Here is a 14,588-nt window from a genome sequence, read left to right as displayed (position 1 = left end):
CAGAGATGTGTGTTGCAACTTGGATTAAATATGATGATGCTGTCAAGGCTCAGGAGAAGACGCAGATGCAGACAGTAACAAAAGTTTACTACAAAAACAGGGGGGCAGGCAAACAACAGGCAGAGCTCACTAATCCAGAGCAGAGTCCGAAAGGTACAGAACGGCAGGCAGGCTCAGGGTCATGGCAGGCAGAGGTCAGTAATCCAGGGAGGTGTAACAATGTACAGAATGGCAGGCAGGCTTAGGGTCAGGGCAGGCAGAGGTCAGTAATCCAGGGAGGTGTAACAAGGCACAGAACGGCAGGCAGGTTTAGGGTCAGGGCAGGCAGAATGATCAAATGGATCTTTAAATACTTGTTTGAGATTAGTAGGCTAGCCTACAAAGCCGCCCCTATTTCAACATAATTCCTACCCTATAGCAGAAATGCTTATTTCGATTTCACCTCCGAGGAATGACGCAAGATACTTACACATGTTTACGAATTGGGGGTGGGAAAGAATGTTGTGGTGATTTCCATGTGGAGAAACATCAACAAGTAAGGAACTGACAGTTTAGCTAGCTAGCATGCTAACCTTAGCTAGCTATATTGCTAACCTTATTTAGCTAGATAATGTTATCTGTTGTTGCTGTTTTTACTACACCGTATTCAAAAGATTAGCCAGCTGGCTAGGCTGGTTCTGGAGCTGGTTCTGTCATAAGCATTTAGGGAAAACTCCGCTACAGATGGAAACCAGTATATTTAACTTCGCCATTGTGAAGGATGGTTTTGTTCTCTTTTTAACAAAAATATATACCTTATAGAAATAGGACATGTTAATCACAAAACATAGCGTGACTGCAGAAAAGCTGTTGTTAATCTAGGGTGTCGAGTGTGCTAACCAGAAGGTTGAGACAAGATGGAAAAATGCTGAATAACAAGAAAACAGGAACTGAGGAATGTGTAGCCACCGACAACTCAGCTCAAACTTCACAACAAACACTTCCGGATATCTGGATCCTGTGTGCTGTGAGGCTGGGACCAGCCTGGGCACCACCGATAGGCTAGCAAGTTTAAACCACGCTAAGCTTCTACTGTGACAGGCCAACTCTAAAGTTGGAACTACCGCTGTCACAGTATAAAAGAAGATGTCTGTACTATTTCAGTCAGTTCTCTGCTTTACCCTGCGTGGTGATACAGTGAACCCGTATATACGAAAATTGCATTTACCATTTATCGCTTATGTTAAATAAAAATACTTAAAGTATATTTGGTGACTCTGAATCACATTTTATCCTGATACCAGATTCGATTGACGCAACCCTTTACACCATCTATTGTTATCGACCAAAGTTTTAGCATCTTCCATTAGTAACATACGTTTTTTCTACAGGTACATTGTAATAGACACGATGCAACCTTTAGGTAGGTAGGCTGCTGGCAGGCTTCGGCTGCGGTACAGCGAAGCCTAGTCAGCAAGTGCTCATGGTTTTCAAAGGGGAAGTGAAATGATAGGCTACAATGACTTTGCTCATGATGCACGTCACAAATGAAATGTAACAACACCCTGAGCGCATCGGACATGAAACACCAATACAAATGCGACAACAGCACAACAAAATATACTGAACAAAAATGTAAGTTAGTTGCAGTTCATATAAGGAAATCAGTCAATTGAAATAAATTCATTAGGCCCAGATCTATGGATTTCACATGACTGGGCAGGGGTGCAGCCATGGGTGGGCCTGGGAGGGTATAGGCCCACCCACTGTGGAGCCAGGCTCAGCCAATCAGGATGAGTTTTTCCCAACAAAAGGGCTTTATTACAGACAGAAATACTCCTTAGTTTCATCAGCTGTCCGGGTGGCTGATCTCAGACAATCCCGCAGCTAAAAAAGACAGATGTGGAGGTCTCGGGCTGGCATGTTTACACGTGGTCTGCGGTTGTGAGGCTGGTTGGACGTACCGCCAAATTCTCTAAAACAACGTAGGAGGTGGCTTATGGTAGAGAAATAACATTAAATTATCTGGCATCAACTCTGGTGGACATTCCTGCAGTCAGCATGCCAATTGCATGCTCCCTCAACTTGAGACATCTGTGGCATTGTGTTGTGTGACAAAATAATTATGTGATATGATTGCGTTTGGCAACGCTGCTCCCTCCATCTCAAGATGAATTGTTTGACCACTGTAGTCTTGAGTGGCCTTTTATTTTCCCCAGCACAAGGTGCACCTGTGTCATGATCATGCTGTTTAATCCACTTCTTGATATACACCTGTCAAGTGAATGGATGGCAAATGGCAAATGAGAAATGATCACTAACACGAATGTAAACAGATTTGTGCACAACATTTGAGAGAAATATGGTTTTTGTCTGTATGGAACATTTCTGGGATCATTTATTTCAGCTCATAAAACCTGGGACCAACACTTTACATGTTGCATTTATATTTTTGTTCCTTGACTTTTCTTTTGCAGGTGCATGTTCATTATAGGACAGACACTTGTGGTTTAGCTGCACCATTCAAAGCAGTGAAGTGTGTAGTTAAGCAAGACTACAGTGGTCAAACAATTCCTCTTGAGATGATGGAGGGAGCAGCGTTGCCAAACGCAATCATATCACATAATTATACCATTTATAAATGGTATCATTTCGTGATTTAATTGCTGCATATATATTTTTAATAGAGACTAGCTCCAAAATAAGTGAACATTAAGAAATTATCCAATGGATTATGTAAATGTTCTGAGTATTTGTTTGAACAAGGTGATGCGCAGGTTCACTGACCTACAAACAATCTTGAATTGCGAAATAACCTACACTTTTTTTCAAGTGATCTTTACCCAGGCTTCAAACATCCTTTTAATTCTGTGTAGCGTCTCGCGCAGGCTGATCCTCTCAACCGCAAGGAGGCCACACGCAGTACAATTTCAACAAATCAAACGCTGCGGTTTCAGAGATTACCCCGTGATGCTGAAGAATGTGGATTTTACAGTAGGGTTACTCATGTTGTCTTTTATTTCCGAGCGATTGAATACACGGGGGGCCTTTACAAACTTAAATATAGGACTGACCCACTCTTTCTGTTGATGGTGTAATGTTCTATTCCGTCGGTTAGGCTCGAAATGTATGAAAAACAATAGGCTTTTGGAATTCATTGTAGTCTAGGATGCCTTCTCACGTTGGCTACAAGCGACTCTGATCAACAAACACAGGTAATTATGATATTTTGGGACACAATAACTGGTGATAAACAGATGTAATGTCTTTGTCTGATGGAAAGCTATTGCTTTATCCAAATGATTGACGGTGATAAAATCATAGCGGTAATTAGCGTCACGGTTATGTTGTCTTCATTTCTGAAGAATATAAATTCAGAAGAATAGGAATCCTGCAATGAATCTAAACTCTGCTTATAACTCTCACACAGAAGATAGTGGTTAAATGACGATAGCTCTAAACTGTATACAATGTTGCCCCGGTGTTATTATTGTGTTGTCACTGTGTTGGACGTGTTTTTCAGTCCTGTATGCTTTTAAGGCAGGCAGCATAGTCTGTCTGTTAAGGGGATATGTGTCACGGCCGTTGAAAGAAGAGGACCAAGGCGCAGCGTGGTGAGCGTACATTTTCTTTTTATTAGAAAAGATGCCGAACAAAACAATAAACACTACAAAACAAACCGTGAAGCTAAAGGCTATGTGCCATAAATGAAGGCAACATCCCACAAAGACAGGTGGGAAAAAGGGCTACCTAAGTATGGTTCTCAATCAGAGACAACGATAGACAGCTGTCCCTGATTGAGAACCCTACCTGGCCAAAACATAGAAATACAAATAATAGAACATAGAGTACCCACCCCAACTCACACCCTGACCAAACCAAAATAGAGACATAAAAAGGATCTCTAAGGTCAGGGCGTGACAATACGCTTGGCCTACTTAGTGTACATTATTAACTTCCTCGTCCACGATTAGCGGTCTCTAACCTCAATATAACCTCAATACTACTAGAGTGAAACAGCAAACAGGAGTGGCCAATTTGCTAGAATGCAGTCCATTGAGCTACAGCAGAATTTCTGAAGTGACATTTAGAAAGAAGTGCAATGGAACTGCAGAGACCTTTGCCACTCCTGTTTGCTGTTTCACTCTAGTAGTTTCACTCTCATCTGAAAGTTATTTATACAACAAGAGGATAGACTTATCACACTAGGACAGAGATTGGCAATTTAGGTGGGGGTGGGTGCCACAAAAAAATCTGAAATCGTGGGAGGCTGCATTGGCTCAAGGGTCTGCATACACACATCCATACCCACACATGTAGTCTGAGCTGGCTCTACCATTTTGGGGGCCCTAAGCTACATTTTGTTTCCCACACCTTGAGAGCAAAACATTTTCTACACATTTTGCCATGGGGCGTATAGAAAACGTTTCAGTTTTTAAAGCATTTAGCTGCAAATCTACATATTTTGCAATGGGGTAGAGAGTTGATTTTGCTATTTTATAACTCATTTCATGCAATTCTACTTATTTTTCCATGGGGCGGAGAGAAGAATTTGCAGTTTTACAGCTAATTTCCTGCAATTCTACACATTTTGTCATAGGGTGAAGAGAAATGTTTGTCGTTTTTAATATGAAGAGTCACTAATAAAATTAATGGGTGCCCCCCAGTCGGTAATTCGACCATGATTACTACAAATTTAGATAGAATTCCACTAGACTAATTTACGAATCTCAAAAAGGTTAGCTGATGCACAACCAAATTTTTTAATTGCACCTTGTGTATTCTACTATTCTAACTCTCAACAGTAAGTTGAAACTCTGACTGAGTTCCCCAAAAATATTGATCCGTAGAGATTCTCTGGTTTAAAAAAATGCCCCAGGCCAATGATTGGGGACATTGCCCTATGACAGTTGCCTTTCGGATGGGACATTAAATGGGTGTCCTGATTCTCTGTGGTCACTAAAGATCCCATGGCACTTATCGTAAGAGTAGGGGTGTTAACCCCGGTGTCCTGGTTAAATTCCCAATCTGGCCCTCATACCATCATGGCCACCTTTCAATTGGCTCATTCATCCCTCCTCCTCTCCCCTGTAACTATTCCCCAGGTCGTTGCTGTAAATGAGAATGTGTTCTCAGTCAACTTACCTGAGGAGAAAAAACAAAATAGAGCAAGGCCCCTGAGTTGGCCTTCAGTGTGTATATAATACAGACAGTTGGACAGAACTATCATGTTCCATGCAAGATAAGTAGAGATTAGTATCAGCTATATTCTGAATATTTTGAGCCTGACGAAAACAATAGTTGAAGTAAATGGTCGACATTTGTTTCTGCCTTTTCAATGCTGTTGTGTTCCGATCTCTGAAAGAGATGCTGTAATTGGAGTGGACCAGGAACTACCAGAGAGGAGAAGGAGGAGGAGGAGGAGGAGAGGGAGGAGGATATCACCATGAAAGGTCTGAGTGCCTCCAGGTTCTGCTTCTACTTGGGTTTTGTAGTGGGGACCCTCAGCCTGTACCTCTTCCTGCGCCAGGTGTGTTACCCATCTATAATCTAGTGGCCTTAAACACCCATATAGTTATTCAGGCAGCCATATAATATTACAATAATATACTTCTGTAATTATTATTCAGATAGCCGTATGCACCTGTAATTACGGTACTCTCTCCCTGCATTAGTGCACCTACGTAGTACATCTGTTGTTACTGTTGACTGTGTTGATGTTTGATGCTTGCTATGCAGTGGAGGCTGCTGAGGGGAGGACGGCTCATAATAATGGCTGGATAGGAGTCAATGGAGTGATATCAACCACATGGAAACCACATGTGTGATTGTTGATATCATTCCATTGACTCCATTCCAGCCATTATTATGAGCCGTCCTCCCTTCAGCAGCCTCCACTGCTGCTATGGTGTCCTGATGTTATCAGTCAGTAAACTTGTTTGAACTTGTACCACACCATATTTATAATGTGAACAAACAGCTATGGTTTGAGAGGAGCATGGAGCTCCCTGTGCTGGGAGGGGTCCAGGGCAGCTCAGTAGCAGCGGTGGCAGAGGAGAGGCAGGCCAGTGTGGAGAGAGCAGCCCTCGTCAATCTCAACGTCCCGCATCACACAGGTACATAGGCCCAATAAGGCCAGGACTCATCCCAGTGAAAGGAAATTGAGTGCCTCTGAAGATCTCATAAATCTGTGTGGAAGTATGAAAGATGTGTGTTGTGAATATTTTGTATTTTAATATCGAAAATGAACCTCTTGGCTGCCACAATTATTAAGACACTTAATTATGAAAAAAGACTCTTTCCAAAACATACATCTACCCATGTAAATATGAATATTATACGGTGTCCCTCTATTCCTCTATAAGGGGACACTGCACAACTGTTCGTCCCCAGTGCCTTTGTTATTGTTTTGTTGGTAAAACCAACTTGTGGAGCCTCCGGCAGTTTGGTAAAAACAAATTGCAGTACATATTCTGCTGTTCTATTGCACATGCAATGATGTCAGTGGGGGAAAAAACTGTGTTTGTTGTAATATCATGGAAGTTCTACCAATTAGATGGGCAAACAGCAGTTGCTACATTCATTTTTGGACTTATAAATTATATGATGTGTACCCATTGATTCTTGTAGAATATATCTTGTAAATGCCTTATGAGCTTAGTTCAACTGTCGTAACCCATCAGAACACGAAATATAAGCTTGTTTTACACCAATGTTTGTAACAAAGTAAATGTAAAAAACATTATATAGCCTCAAAACGTGGTTAAAACTATAATTTTTATATCATGGATGTTCCTCGCATCTTTAGCTCTGTCTATGAATTAGCTAAGCTTTACCCTTAGTTTTTTACCGAAACAGGGGTGGGGACAACGCTTTGTTATTGTTTCTACTGCTGATTACCGCTTTAAGGATTTCAGCTTTAAAGTTGTTTCTAGTGTGGCTATGATTTTCAGGTGAGTACAGTCGCATGGCAGATGAGTTGTACCAGAAGGTGCGCATCCTGTGCTGGGTGATGACAGGCCCCAGTAACCTGCAGACAAAGGCCCGCCATGTCAAGGCCACCTGGAGCCGCCACTGCAACGTGGTGGTCTTCATGAGCTCTGTCGACGACCCAGGTAGGTACCCAGCCAGGTAGCCTAGAGAGAATTGAGGCGGGCCGGTTTGAATCCCATGACCAACGGGAAACATCTGGTCGAAAGTATCCTATATAGGATACTTATCTCGTGCCTTGTTTCCCTTGAGTAAAGCCTGTGACCCTAACTGCTGTGATGCACAATGGCTGACTCTGTGCTTTGTGCCTGACTGACTCTGGGGGAGGTTGCATTAGAAAGCAAAAAACAGTAGGAAAATGGACAATAAAGCATTCTTCTTCTTCTTCTTCGCCAGACTTCCCCACCGTAGGGCTGGGGACAGGGGAGGGCCGCGACCAGCTCTACTGGAAGACCATCCGGGCCTTCCACTATGCCCTGGAGCATCATGGGAACGAAGCTGACTGGTTCCTCAAGGCAGATGACGACACCTTCGTAGTGGTGGACAACCTCCGCTGGGTACTGTCCAATCATACACCCGAGGAGCCCCTCTACTTCGGCAAGCGCTTCAAGCCCTACGCCAAGCAGGGGTACATGAGTGGCGGAGCGGGGTATGTGTTGAGTAAGGAGGCCCTCAGGAGGTTCGTGGAGGGGTTCAAGTCCAAGGTGTGTACCCATACCACCTCTGTGGAGGACTTGGCTCTGGGACAGTGTCTGGAGAAGATGGGGGTTCTGGCCATGGACTCGAGGGATACGTTGCAGCGGGAGACGTTTCATCCATTCGTACCGGAACACCACCTGACTGGGAAGTTCTCCAAGAGCTTCTGGTACTGGAACTACTGCTACTACCCCATCGTAGAGGTCAGTCACTGCTGAGCTCTCTCTCTCTCCTCTTGTTGTCGTTACTTTTGTTGGCTTTCAGTTTCACTGATTTTTAAGATACAAGCCAGAGCTCACCTTGCTCTTAGTCTCTCTCTCACTCTCTCTCTCTCTTTCTCTCTGTCTTTCTCTGTTGCTGTCCCTCTCTCTCTTTTTCTCTCTCTTTTTCTCTCTCTCGCCATCTCTCTCTCTTTTTCTCTCTCTCTCACACCATCTCTCTCTCTCTTTCTTCCTTTCCAGTCTCTCTCTGTCTCTCTGTAGTACCTCACTATCTTATTCGTGTAAGACTGTTTAAGATGAACCCAGATAATGGATTACCATTGAATTGGGGGTCAAACTGGGTCAGGAAGACAGCTTTCCAAGAGCTTGAACTTGTTTCCTCTTAAAATCCTTTAATTCAATTCATGGCCATCTGTACACTATTGTGCACCAATTGGATATTTGCGGCTCAAGGGTGTTTTGTCTATTAAAGTTTAGGTAGGGCATTTTTTGACCAGGGCATCACTGTCTTACACAAACCCTCTCCGAAACAAGGTTCAATATATGGAATATTGACATTTATTTTCGATGAACAGCCTGAATATAGGCTAAAGGATATATATCACAGTGAAAATGACAACGTTAGATGTCTGTCCTTCCACAGCCTTCATAGAAAGAAAGAAATTACATTAAAGTGGATGATTGCTAAAGTGGATGATTGCAGTGGAGACAATGCACTGTCCACAGTAGGAACATTTGCCAATTTTCTTTTCAGATAATTGTGCTAATTCATTGTGCTTTGAAATGCAAATGAGACAAGTTTATTATGAGTCTATCAGACAGGGACCACCAAGGCACATGACAATACACCTGGGGGTAAACAAGCTAGTCAGGTGTCTTTGTGGAGGAAACATAGCCAGTGTCTCCTCTGCTTAACAATGACTGTCAGAAATGTGTTATTAGGTTTTCCCCAGTCAAATATACATGCAGGAATGTGAAATAGACAGTGAACACTCCAATAGCCCGTTTTAAACAGATGTTTAAGCTATCTGATGTATGCCCCAGAGGAGTGGGCGTGTGTGTTCTGAGCTGCATTGCTGTGTGTGTGCGTGGGTACGCGCGTGCATATGTCACAGGTGTATGTTTGAAGGGTGGGATTCTGTCAAAAGATACAGTGCTCGGTTTGCTATTTTCCTCCAGGGTCCCCAGTGCTGCTCAGACCTGGCAGTATCCTTCCACTATGTGGACGCAGAGCTGATGTACACGCTGGAGTACTGGACCTACCACCTCCGTGCCTACGGCTACAGATACCGCTACAGACCTCCACTACCGCAGGGCCTGGTGGAGCGGCTGGCCCAGTCGGAAGGGGCCACTGTGGGGGCAGCTGGTAGAGGGACAATCCCAGCTGGTATTATTGTTGTTGGTGGTGAAGACCAGTCCAAAATAGAGGCAGTGTCATATGAAGGGGCTGCGAGTGGAAGTAAAATCCCCATGGACAATAACAGGACGGCAGTCACACAGGAGAGACAGCAGTGATTCTCTTTGGGCCGAAGCCTAACTTCCACTTAAGTGGAACGTGAACGTGGTCGTGCATTGGTGTCAATGGGACTGTTTGATTTGAAGCGTTTGAATGTGTTTTTAAGGTAGTAACGGTAGTGTGTTGTTGTGTGAGATGGAAACAGGACTTGTGAAATGGTCATGCCAGGAACAGGTTCGATATTTCCCACATTGTGCACCAGTTCCACCACAGTTCAGGTTTGATTGGTTGTAGGGGATTTATTCATCCATATACTGTACAACTTTTTCCTCTAACGTGTTAACTGTTTTTTATCGATATCTGTTGTTGTTTTATCTGATTTTCTGTTTGAATTCCAATAGTATGCCGTTAGTGACCATGTATCTGTATAAACTTCTAGATAATTTACTTCATGATGCCCACGCTGCATAAAAACATTCTGACCTGGACATTTCCGATAGCATGATATCAAGCATTTCTGTGTCTTACAGTTGATTTGGAAAATCATCATTTCCACAACCCTTATTGACCATCCATTACTATTCAATTCTATATTGGTATTGCACTTTTAGAGAGATATGTAGGGACTTTTATATGCGTGCACTGAACAATGGTAGTTTCTTAACGTTGTCGAATTTTCGTCAGAATCTGAGGTTTTCGGCGTCAGGTCAAGCTGATAGAGCACATTTTTGAATGGTATTACATTGCTCTGTGGTGTAGCTAAGTGTGAGTGTGTTTCATGTCAAATGTAATACCTATATGTTTATATATTCTAGATAATCTGCTAAGCAGTTGAATGGCCTTAAAGTGGGGTAGATTACACTTACTATACCTACAGTACTAAAGTATTTTTAGTACAGTACTACTTAATGTTCATTTTTGGTTACATATTCAAAGTGCCGGATGGCAGCATCTTTCTCGTTGCTATGATGGTGGATTTAAAATGTTGTAACCAAATATTTTCCCGTTAATTGTCAGTATTGTTGCCACATTTTATTATTTATTTAATTTGAATCACAAACATATGGTAAAGAAATAGATCTTATCAGATGGGACTGTTACTGATTTCTTTCAGATAATACATTATAGCTATTAGTTACTATGACAACCCATCAGGGCACATGTTACAGTAGCAGGTTGATTTTGGTCAGTTTAAATTCCATAGATGTTTTCGCAAAATACTTTGTTTTGTAAAATAAATAGTTGTCTTTTTCTGTATTGTATAATAATAACTCCAATCTTCTGAAAATGGTGTTTTGCCTTGGCTGGATGTTAGGGATGGATCTGGATGAATGTCTTGTCTACAGCCCACGCCGAAACCTGGATCAAACAATAACAGTGGATATATAGTAATACATTTATAATCAGTAAAGTTTCATGAATGTGTTTTTAAAGCTTCTAGTATTGCTTAATGCAACGCAGAACATGAGGAAATATGAAGCACTTGATAACTTATTGTTATTCAATGTATTCTACACTCTTAGGAAAAAAAGGCTTCCAAAAGGGTTCTTCTGCTGTCCCAATAGGAGAACCCTTTTGGGTTCCATGTAGAACCTTTTGTAGAAAGGGTTCTATGTTGAACCCAAAAGGGTTCTATCTGGAACCAAAAACAGTTCTTCAAATGGTTCTCCTATGGGGACAGCCGGAGAACCCTTTAAAGTTGGAGATACCACCTTTTGTCTAAGAGCGTACTACGTAGAGAGATGAGCTAATGCTGACACATTTACTGTATTTAAGGCATACATGGAAACCTGCATAGCATCAAATGCATGGAGTCTACTAAAGGATATGGGAGAGCAAATGCCTCACACACACACACACACACACACACCTCAGTCTGCACTTATTAAAGAATAAGCCTCCTCTTCTTGTCTCGGGGTACGCCTCCTTTCTCAAAGGACGCATGTTACCTGTTAGAGAACACACACTGAGTCACTGAGCTGAAAGAAATGCATTATCTCCACTGCACTTTGGATTATTATAGAGGTATAGATGAATTAACCTTTTACTGCAGTGGACTAAATCAGGGTCACACAGAGTGGTTTTTTGTAGTCTTAAACACATCTACTTTGAATACAAAAGTACACACCTCACACACATGGTTATGGCCTTAAGATAAGAAGACACCTGTACCATGTCAGATATAGAGTTGAAATGTATTACATTTTTAGTTTGCATTGCAATATTACTCTTTATATACATCACAGAAGACTGAATTATAACAAAACAGCTTGACATAGAAACACCAGATTTTCAGCGTAAAAAAAACATGTACTAATGATGAAATTATGAAAAATATGAATAACGTTCCACCCATGAGGCCACTAGAGGGCGTTTTGGTAATTTGAGTGCAGGTAATGTATGCCACTTAGCAGATGCTTTTATCCAAAGCAACTTAAAATATGATCGCTGTATGAATGAGCCCATGACCTTGGTGTTTATTGCTAGTACCACACTCTTATCAACTGAGCCACACAAGCTGAGCTGCAGAGGACCATTAGATTAGATTCTCATTAATGCCCACCCACCCACCCACACTCACCTTGTTCCAAGTTTCTTCTGCCCATAAGCCCAACAAAGACATCATCCATCTCTCCTGTGACAAAAATGGTTCAATCATTATCATGTTCGCATTATAGGAAATTACATTTGTCATTATTGTTCTATTAAAAGTTAATAACATTTCTAATGATATGTAAAACAAACAGTAAATCAATGGTTATTCCTTACTTTTATGTGGAGAAGGAGGTAGTTCATAAATATCTGTGAAAAAGCAAGTCAATTGTAAAAAATGCATAAAACCCAATAAAAATGTTTATTCAATAAAAAGTAAATTAGTCCTGTGAATAATGTAATTTCCCTGCAGTGAACTGCTTCAGCACTGAACATGTTTGAGTAGATAAAGACTAGGACACATTGTTAATTTAGTCAAAACAGAGAAGTCTCGGTGACACAGTATCAGTATAACCCCATCTATACATCATCAAAGATTACTCAGTGCATGAATTGGGCAGGAGCTCACCAGTTGAGTACCGGCACCTCCAATTATCTACTGCTTAATCTCCTGTTCCTCTTACAGAATATTAGCTCAAAAGTATAGTGGCGCTCCTGCACTTAAATGTAAACAGTACCGGAACCCAAAATGAGTACAGGAACCTATTTCAGTCCAAGTCAAGCACCGAGACAACTGTTGCCTGCTGAGTGTCTTAACTTTGATTGATTGATGGTAAGATGCAGAGACAGAGCTGAAGCTTACCAGCGCCCCTTCTCCCCATCAGCCCAACGAAGCTGTCATAATCCAGATCGTTATATCTCTTCAGAATGGTCCGCTTGAGCTTTTCAAGACCTGGAGTATCCTGTAAAGACAATGATGATATGTCATTAATGAGCATCGTTTTCTTTCATTCGTAGACGTGAAATCAGTCCCCCCCAAAAAAATAATCGGGATGACACATGAACAAGGTTATCTTTCCGCAGATGCGGCTTTAATTTGATCCGATCCCCACAGTCATTTGCTTTGAATTCACAATTATGTTTTAAACCATTATATACCTAGATACGTTACCATATGAGGGTTACATGGATACGGTTGGATGAGAAACGTCCTTACCTCTGAGTCAGCAGTTGATCTGAGCGTCCCAGCAGCAGGCTCCTCGCAGCTAGACTGGCTTGAGCGGAGTTCCATGACGAGGAACAGAGCCACCAGCAACAATCCGTTTTTCATCTTCTTAACACCACCTGTAGCCTAGACAAGCTGTGATGTTGGGTTGACAAAAATATCAACATTTAGAGATACGTTTATTTGACGCATTAAAATAAATAACTTCCAAACTGCAAAATGCTTCATTAGAGCTCAGCTGAAACCAGCAACGCGCACCAAATATGAAACGGACTTGACACATTGAAAATCCACAATAAATAATAGACTAAAAGACTGCAACAGCAGGCCTAAACATTCGTTTCTCTTCTAAAATGTAGTGATAACTGGTTTTAAATTGTGCGTAATGCGCACGGAATGTTTGCCATTTATTGTGAAATGAAAGGCTATATTACTAAACCTTGACAGTCATTTGATTTGTAGATATGTTTTCCGAATAGGCTACAACAATTAGGCTATCATGTAGGCTATAGGCCTATAGAAAAAGTCCGAAATGTTTTTGTTGTTCAGCTTGCAGACAAAGTTGATTCGTTGCGTCTCCAAATGTCCCTGCAAAACGCCCGCCATCCAATTGACGGACAAATATGTTCTGAATAACTTGAAATAGGCTCTATAACAAAACAATTACGGTACACATCTATCAACAAAAAATATATATATATATTTACCTGTTTTCCGACGTGGTAATATTCGAATTTGAATATTATGTTAGAGACAGTTGGAGAAGACCGTGCGCGCGCCCGGGTGCGGATGCTTAGTGGTGAGAGCGAAACGGTGATACGGATAGCAGTGCAGCGACGAGATCCGCGAGGACAGAGTGATGTGTCCACTTATCTGTCTATTAAATCATAGCTGTGTATCTGCGCGAGTCCAATCAGCTTCAGAAACGTAGGTGGGGTCTCGACGTCTTATATCACATTCTCGTGTATCCTCATAGTCATACCACTGATGATGATGATCAGGATGTTAAAATGGAGCCAATGGCGCCTAGCTGTCATCCGAAAAAAGAACACCATGATCCATTCAGTGGCCCCAAACGTTCCATGGTCCTATTCTTTGATAGGCGACATTACACAAATCTGATTGGTAGGCTTGTGAAGTTCAACGGATGCTGGCCTTATGATTTCAGTTGGTTTTCTTATTTTCAAATGGTTGTGGTAAGGACTGTAGGCCTATCCATCGGTTGAAGTTGATTCATATTTAGACCCAACGGTTTCATTTTTCAACAGGTTGGGACCAACATATGAGTTTCAAAGACAGTACCACGTGGAACTGTATTGCTCACGATCTCTCTCTTTGACTGACTTGAATACTGTTTGCTCTGCCCTGGTTCACTGCAAAATAGTTTGTCTCCTCATGGTGCCCTGTCCTCTTGATTGCTTAATTGTAATGATCATTGACGAGAGCCCGATCCATCTAGGAAGTCATTAGACGACAGAGATAGGAGCTGCCACAGCAACATGAGACTACATGGATGGATGTCTTGGAGAGAGCAAATTGAGCTACAGAGCAAATTGAGCTACTGCCTACGTGCAGAGTTGATTAGGGA

The 14,588-nt window shown here is 41.9% G+C and overlaps 2 protein-coding genes across 3 annotated transcripts; one reads left to right on the top strand and one right to left on the bottom strand.

The window, feature by feature from the left end:
• Positions 1-2,857: 2,857 nt before the first annotated feature.
• LOC139542208 (glycoprotein-N-acetylgalactosamine 3-beta-galactosyltransferase 1-A-like) lies at positions 2,858-10,597 on the top strand. 2 transcript variants are annotated; one of them, XM_071347364.1, is made up of 7 exons: positions 2,858-3,194; positions 3,503-3,593; positions 5,345-5,509; positions 5,960-6,095; positions 6,933-7,094; positions 7,366-7,868; positions 9,066-10,597. In XM_071347364.1, the coding sequence occupies exons 3-7, from the start codon at positions 5,426-5,428 to the stop codon at positions 9,399-9,401; spliced, it is 1,221 nt and encodes a 406-aa protein (XP_071203465.1). In that variant the 5' UTR covers positions 2,858-3,194; positions 3,503-3,593; positions 5,345-5,425; the 3' UTR covers positions 9,402-10,597. The 2 variants fall into 2 exon arrangements, with proteins under 2 accessions (XP_071203465.1, XP_071203467.1); XM_071347366.1 differs by lacking the exons at positions 2,858-3,194; positions 3,503-3,593; positions 5,345-5,509 and having other exon boundaries at positions 5,982-6,095; positions 6,915-7,094.
• Positions 10,353-13,926, bottom strand: LOC139542210 (tachykinin-3-like). Its single transcript, XM_071347367.1, has 7 exons — positions 13,708-13,926; positions 12,992-13,135; positions 12,638-12,737; positions 12,112-12,144; positions 11,924-11,977; positions 11,213-11,291; positions 10,353-10,701 (listed from the first exon to the last, which is right to left on the bottom strand). The coding sequence occupies exons 2-7, from the start codon at positions 13,103-13,105 to the stop codon at positions 10,683-10,685; spliced, it is 399 nt and encodes a 132-aa protein (XP_071203468.1). The 5' UTR covers positions 13,106-13,135; positions 13,708-13,926; the 3' UTR covers positions 10,353-10,682.
• Between the last annotated feature and the right edge of the window lie 662 nt (positions 13,927-14,588).

This window comes from Salvelinus alpinus, chromosome 17 (assembly GCF_045679555.1).
Source record: "Salvelinus alpinus chromosome 17, SLU_Salpinus.1, whole genome shotgun sequence".
NCBI lineage: Eukaryota > Metazoa > Chordata > Actinopteri > Salmoniformes > Salmonidae > Salvelinus > Salvelinus alpinus.
The sequence above is the reverse complement of the archived record's forward strand: the minus strand, read 5'-3'. Positions and strand labels throughout refer to the sequence as shown.

Excerpts from the sequence above, each read along its gene's own strand:
- LOC139542208 (XM_071347364.1), top strand. The coding sequence starts at position 5,426 with ATGAAAGGTCTGAGTGCCTCCAGGTTCTGCTTCTACTTGGGTTTTGTA. Across the intron at positions 5,510-5,959 it reads TGTACCTCTTCCTGCGCCAG|CTATGGTTTGAGAGGAGCAT; the intron begins GTGTGTTACCCA and ends GTGAACAAACAG. Across the intron at positions 7,095-7,365 it reads GAGCTCTGTCGACGACCCAG|ACTTCCCCACCGTAGGGCTG; the intron begins GTAGGTACCCAG and ends CTTCTTCGCCAG.
- LOC139542210 (XM_071347367.1), bottom strand. The coding sequence starts at position 13,105 with ATGAAAAACGGATTGTTGCTGGTGGCTCTGTTCCTCGTCATGGAACTC. Across the intron at positions 11,978-12,111 it reads ACCTCCTTCTCCACATAAAA|GAGAGATGGATGATGTCTTT; the intron begins GTAAGGAATAAC and ends TTTTTGTCACAG. Across the intron at positions 11,292-11,923 it reads CAGAAGAAACTTGGAACAAG|GTAACATGCGTCCTTTGAGA; the intron begins GTGAGTGTGGGT and ends GTTCTCTAACAG.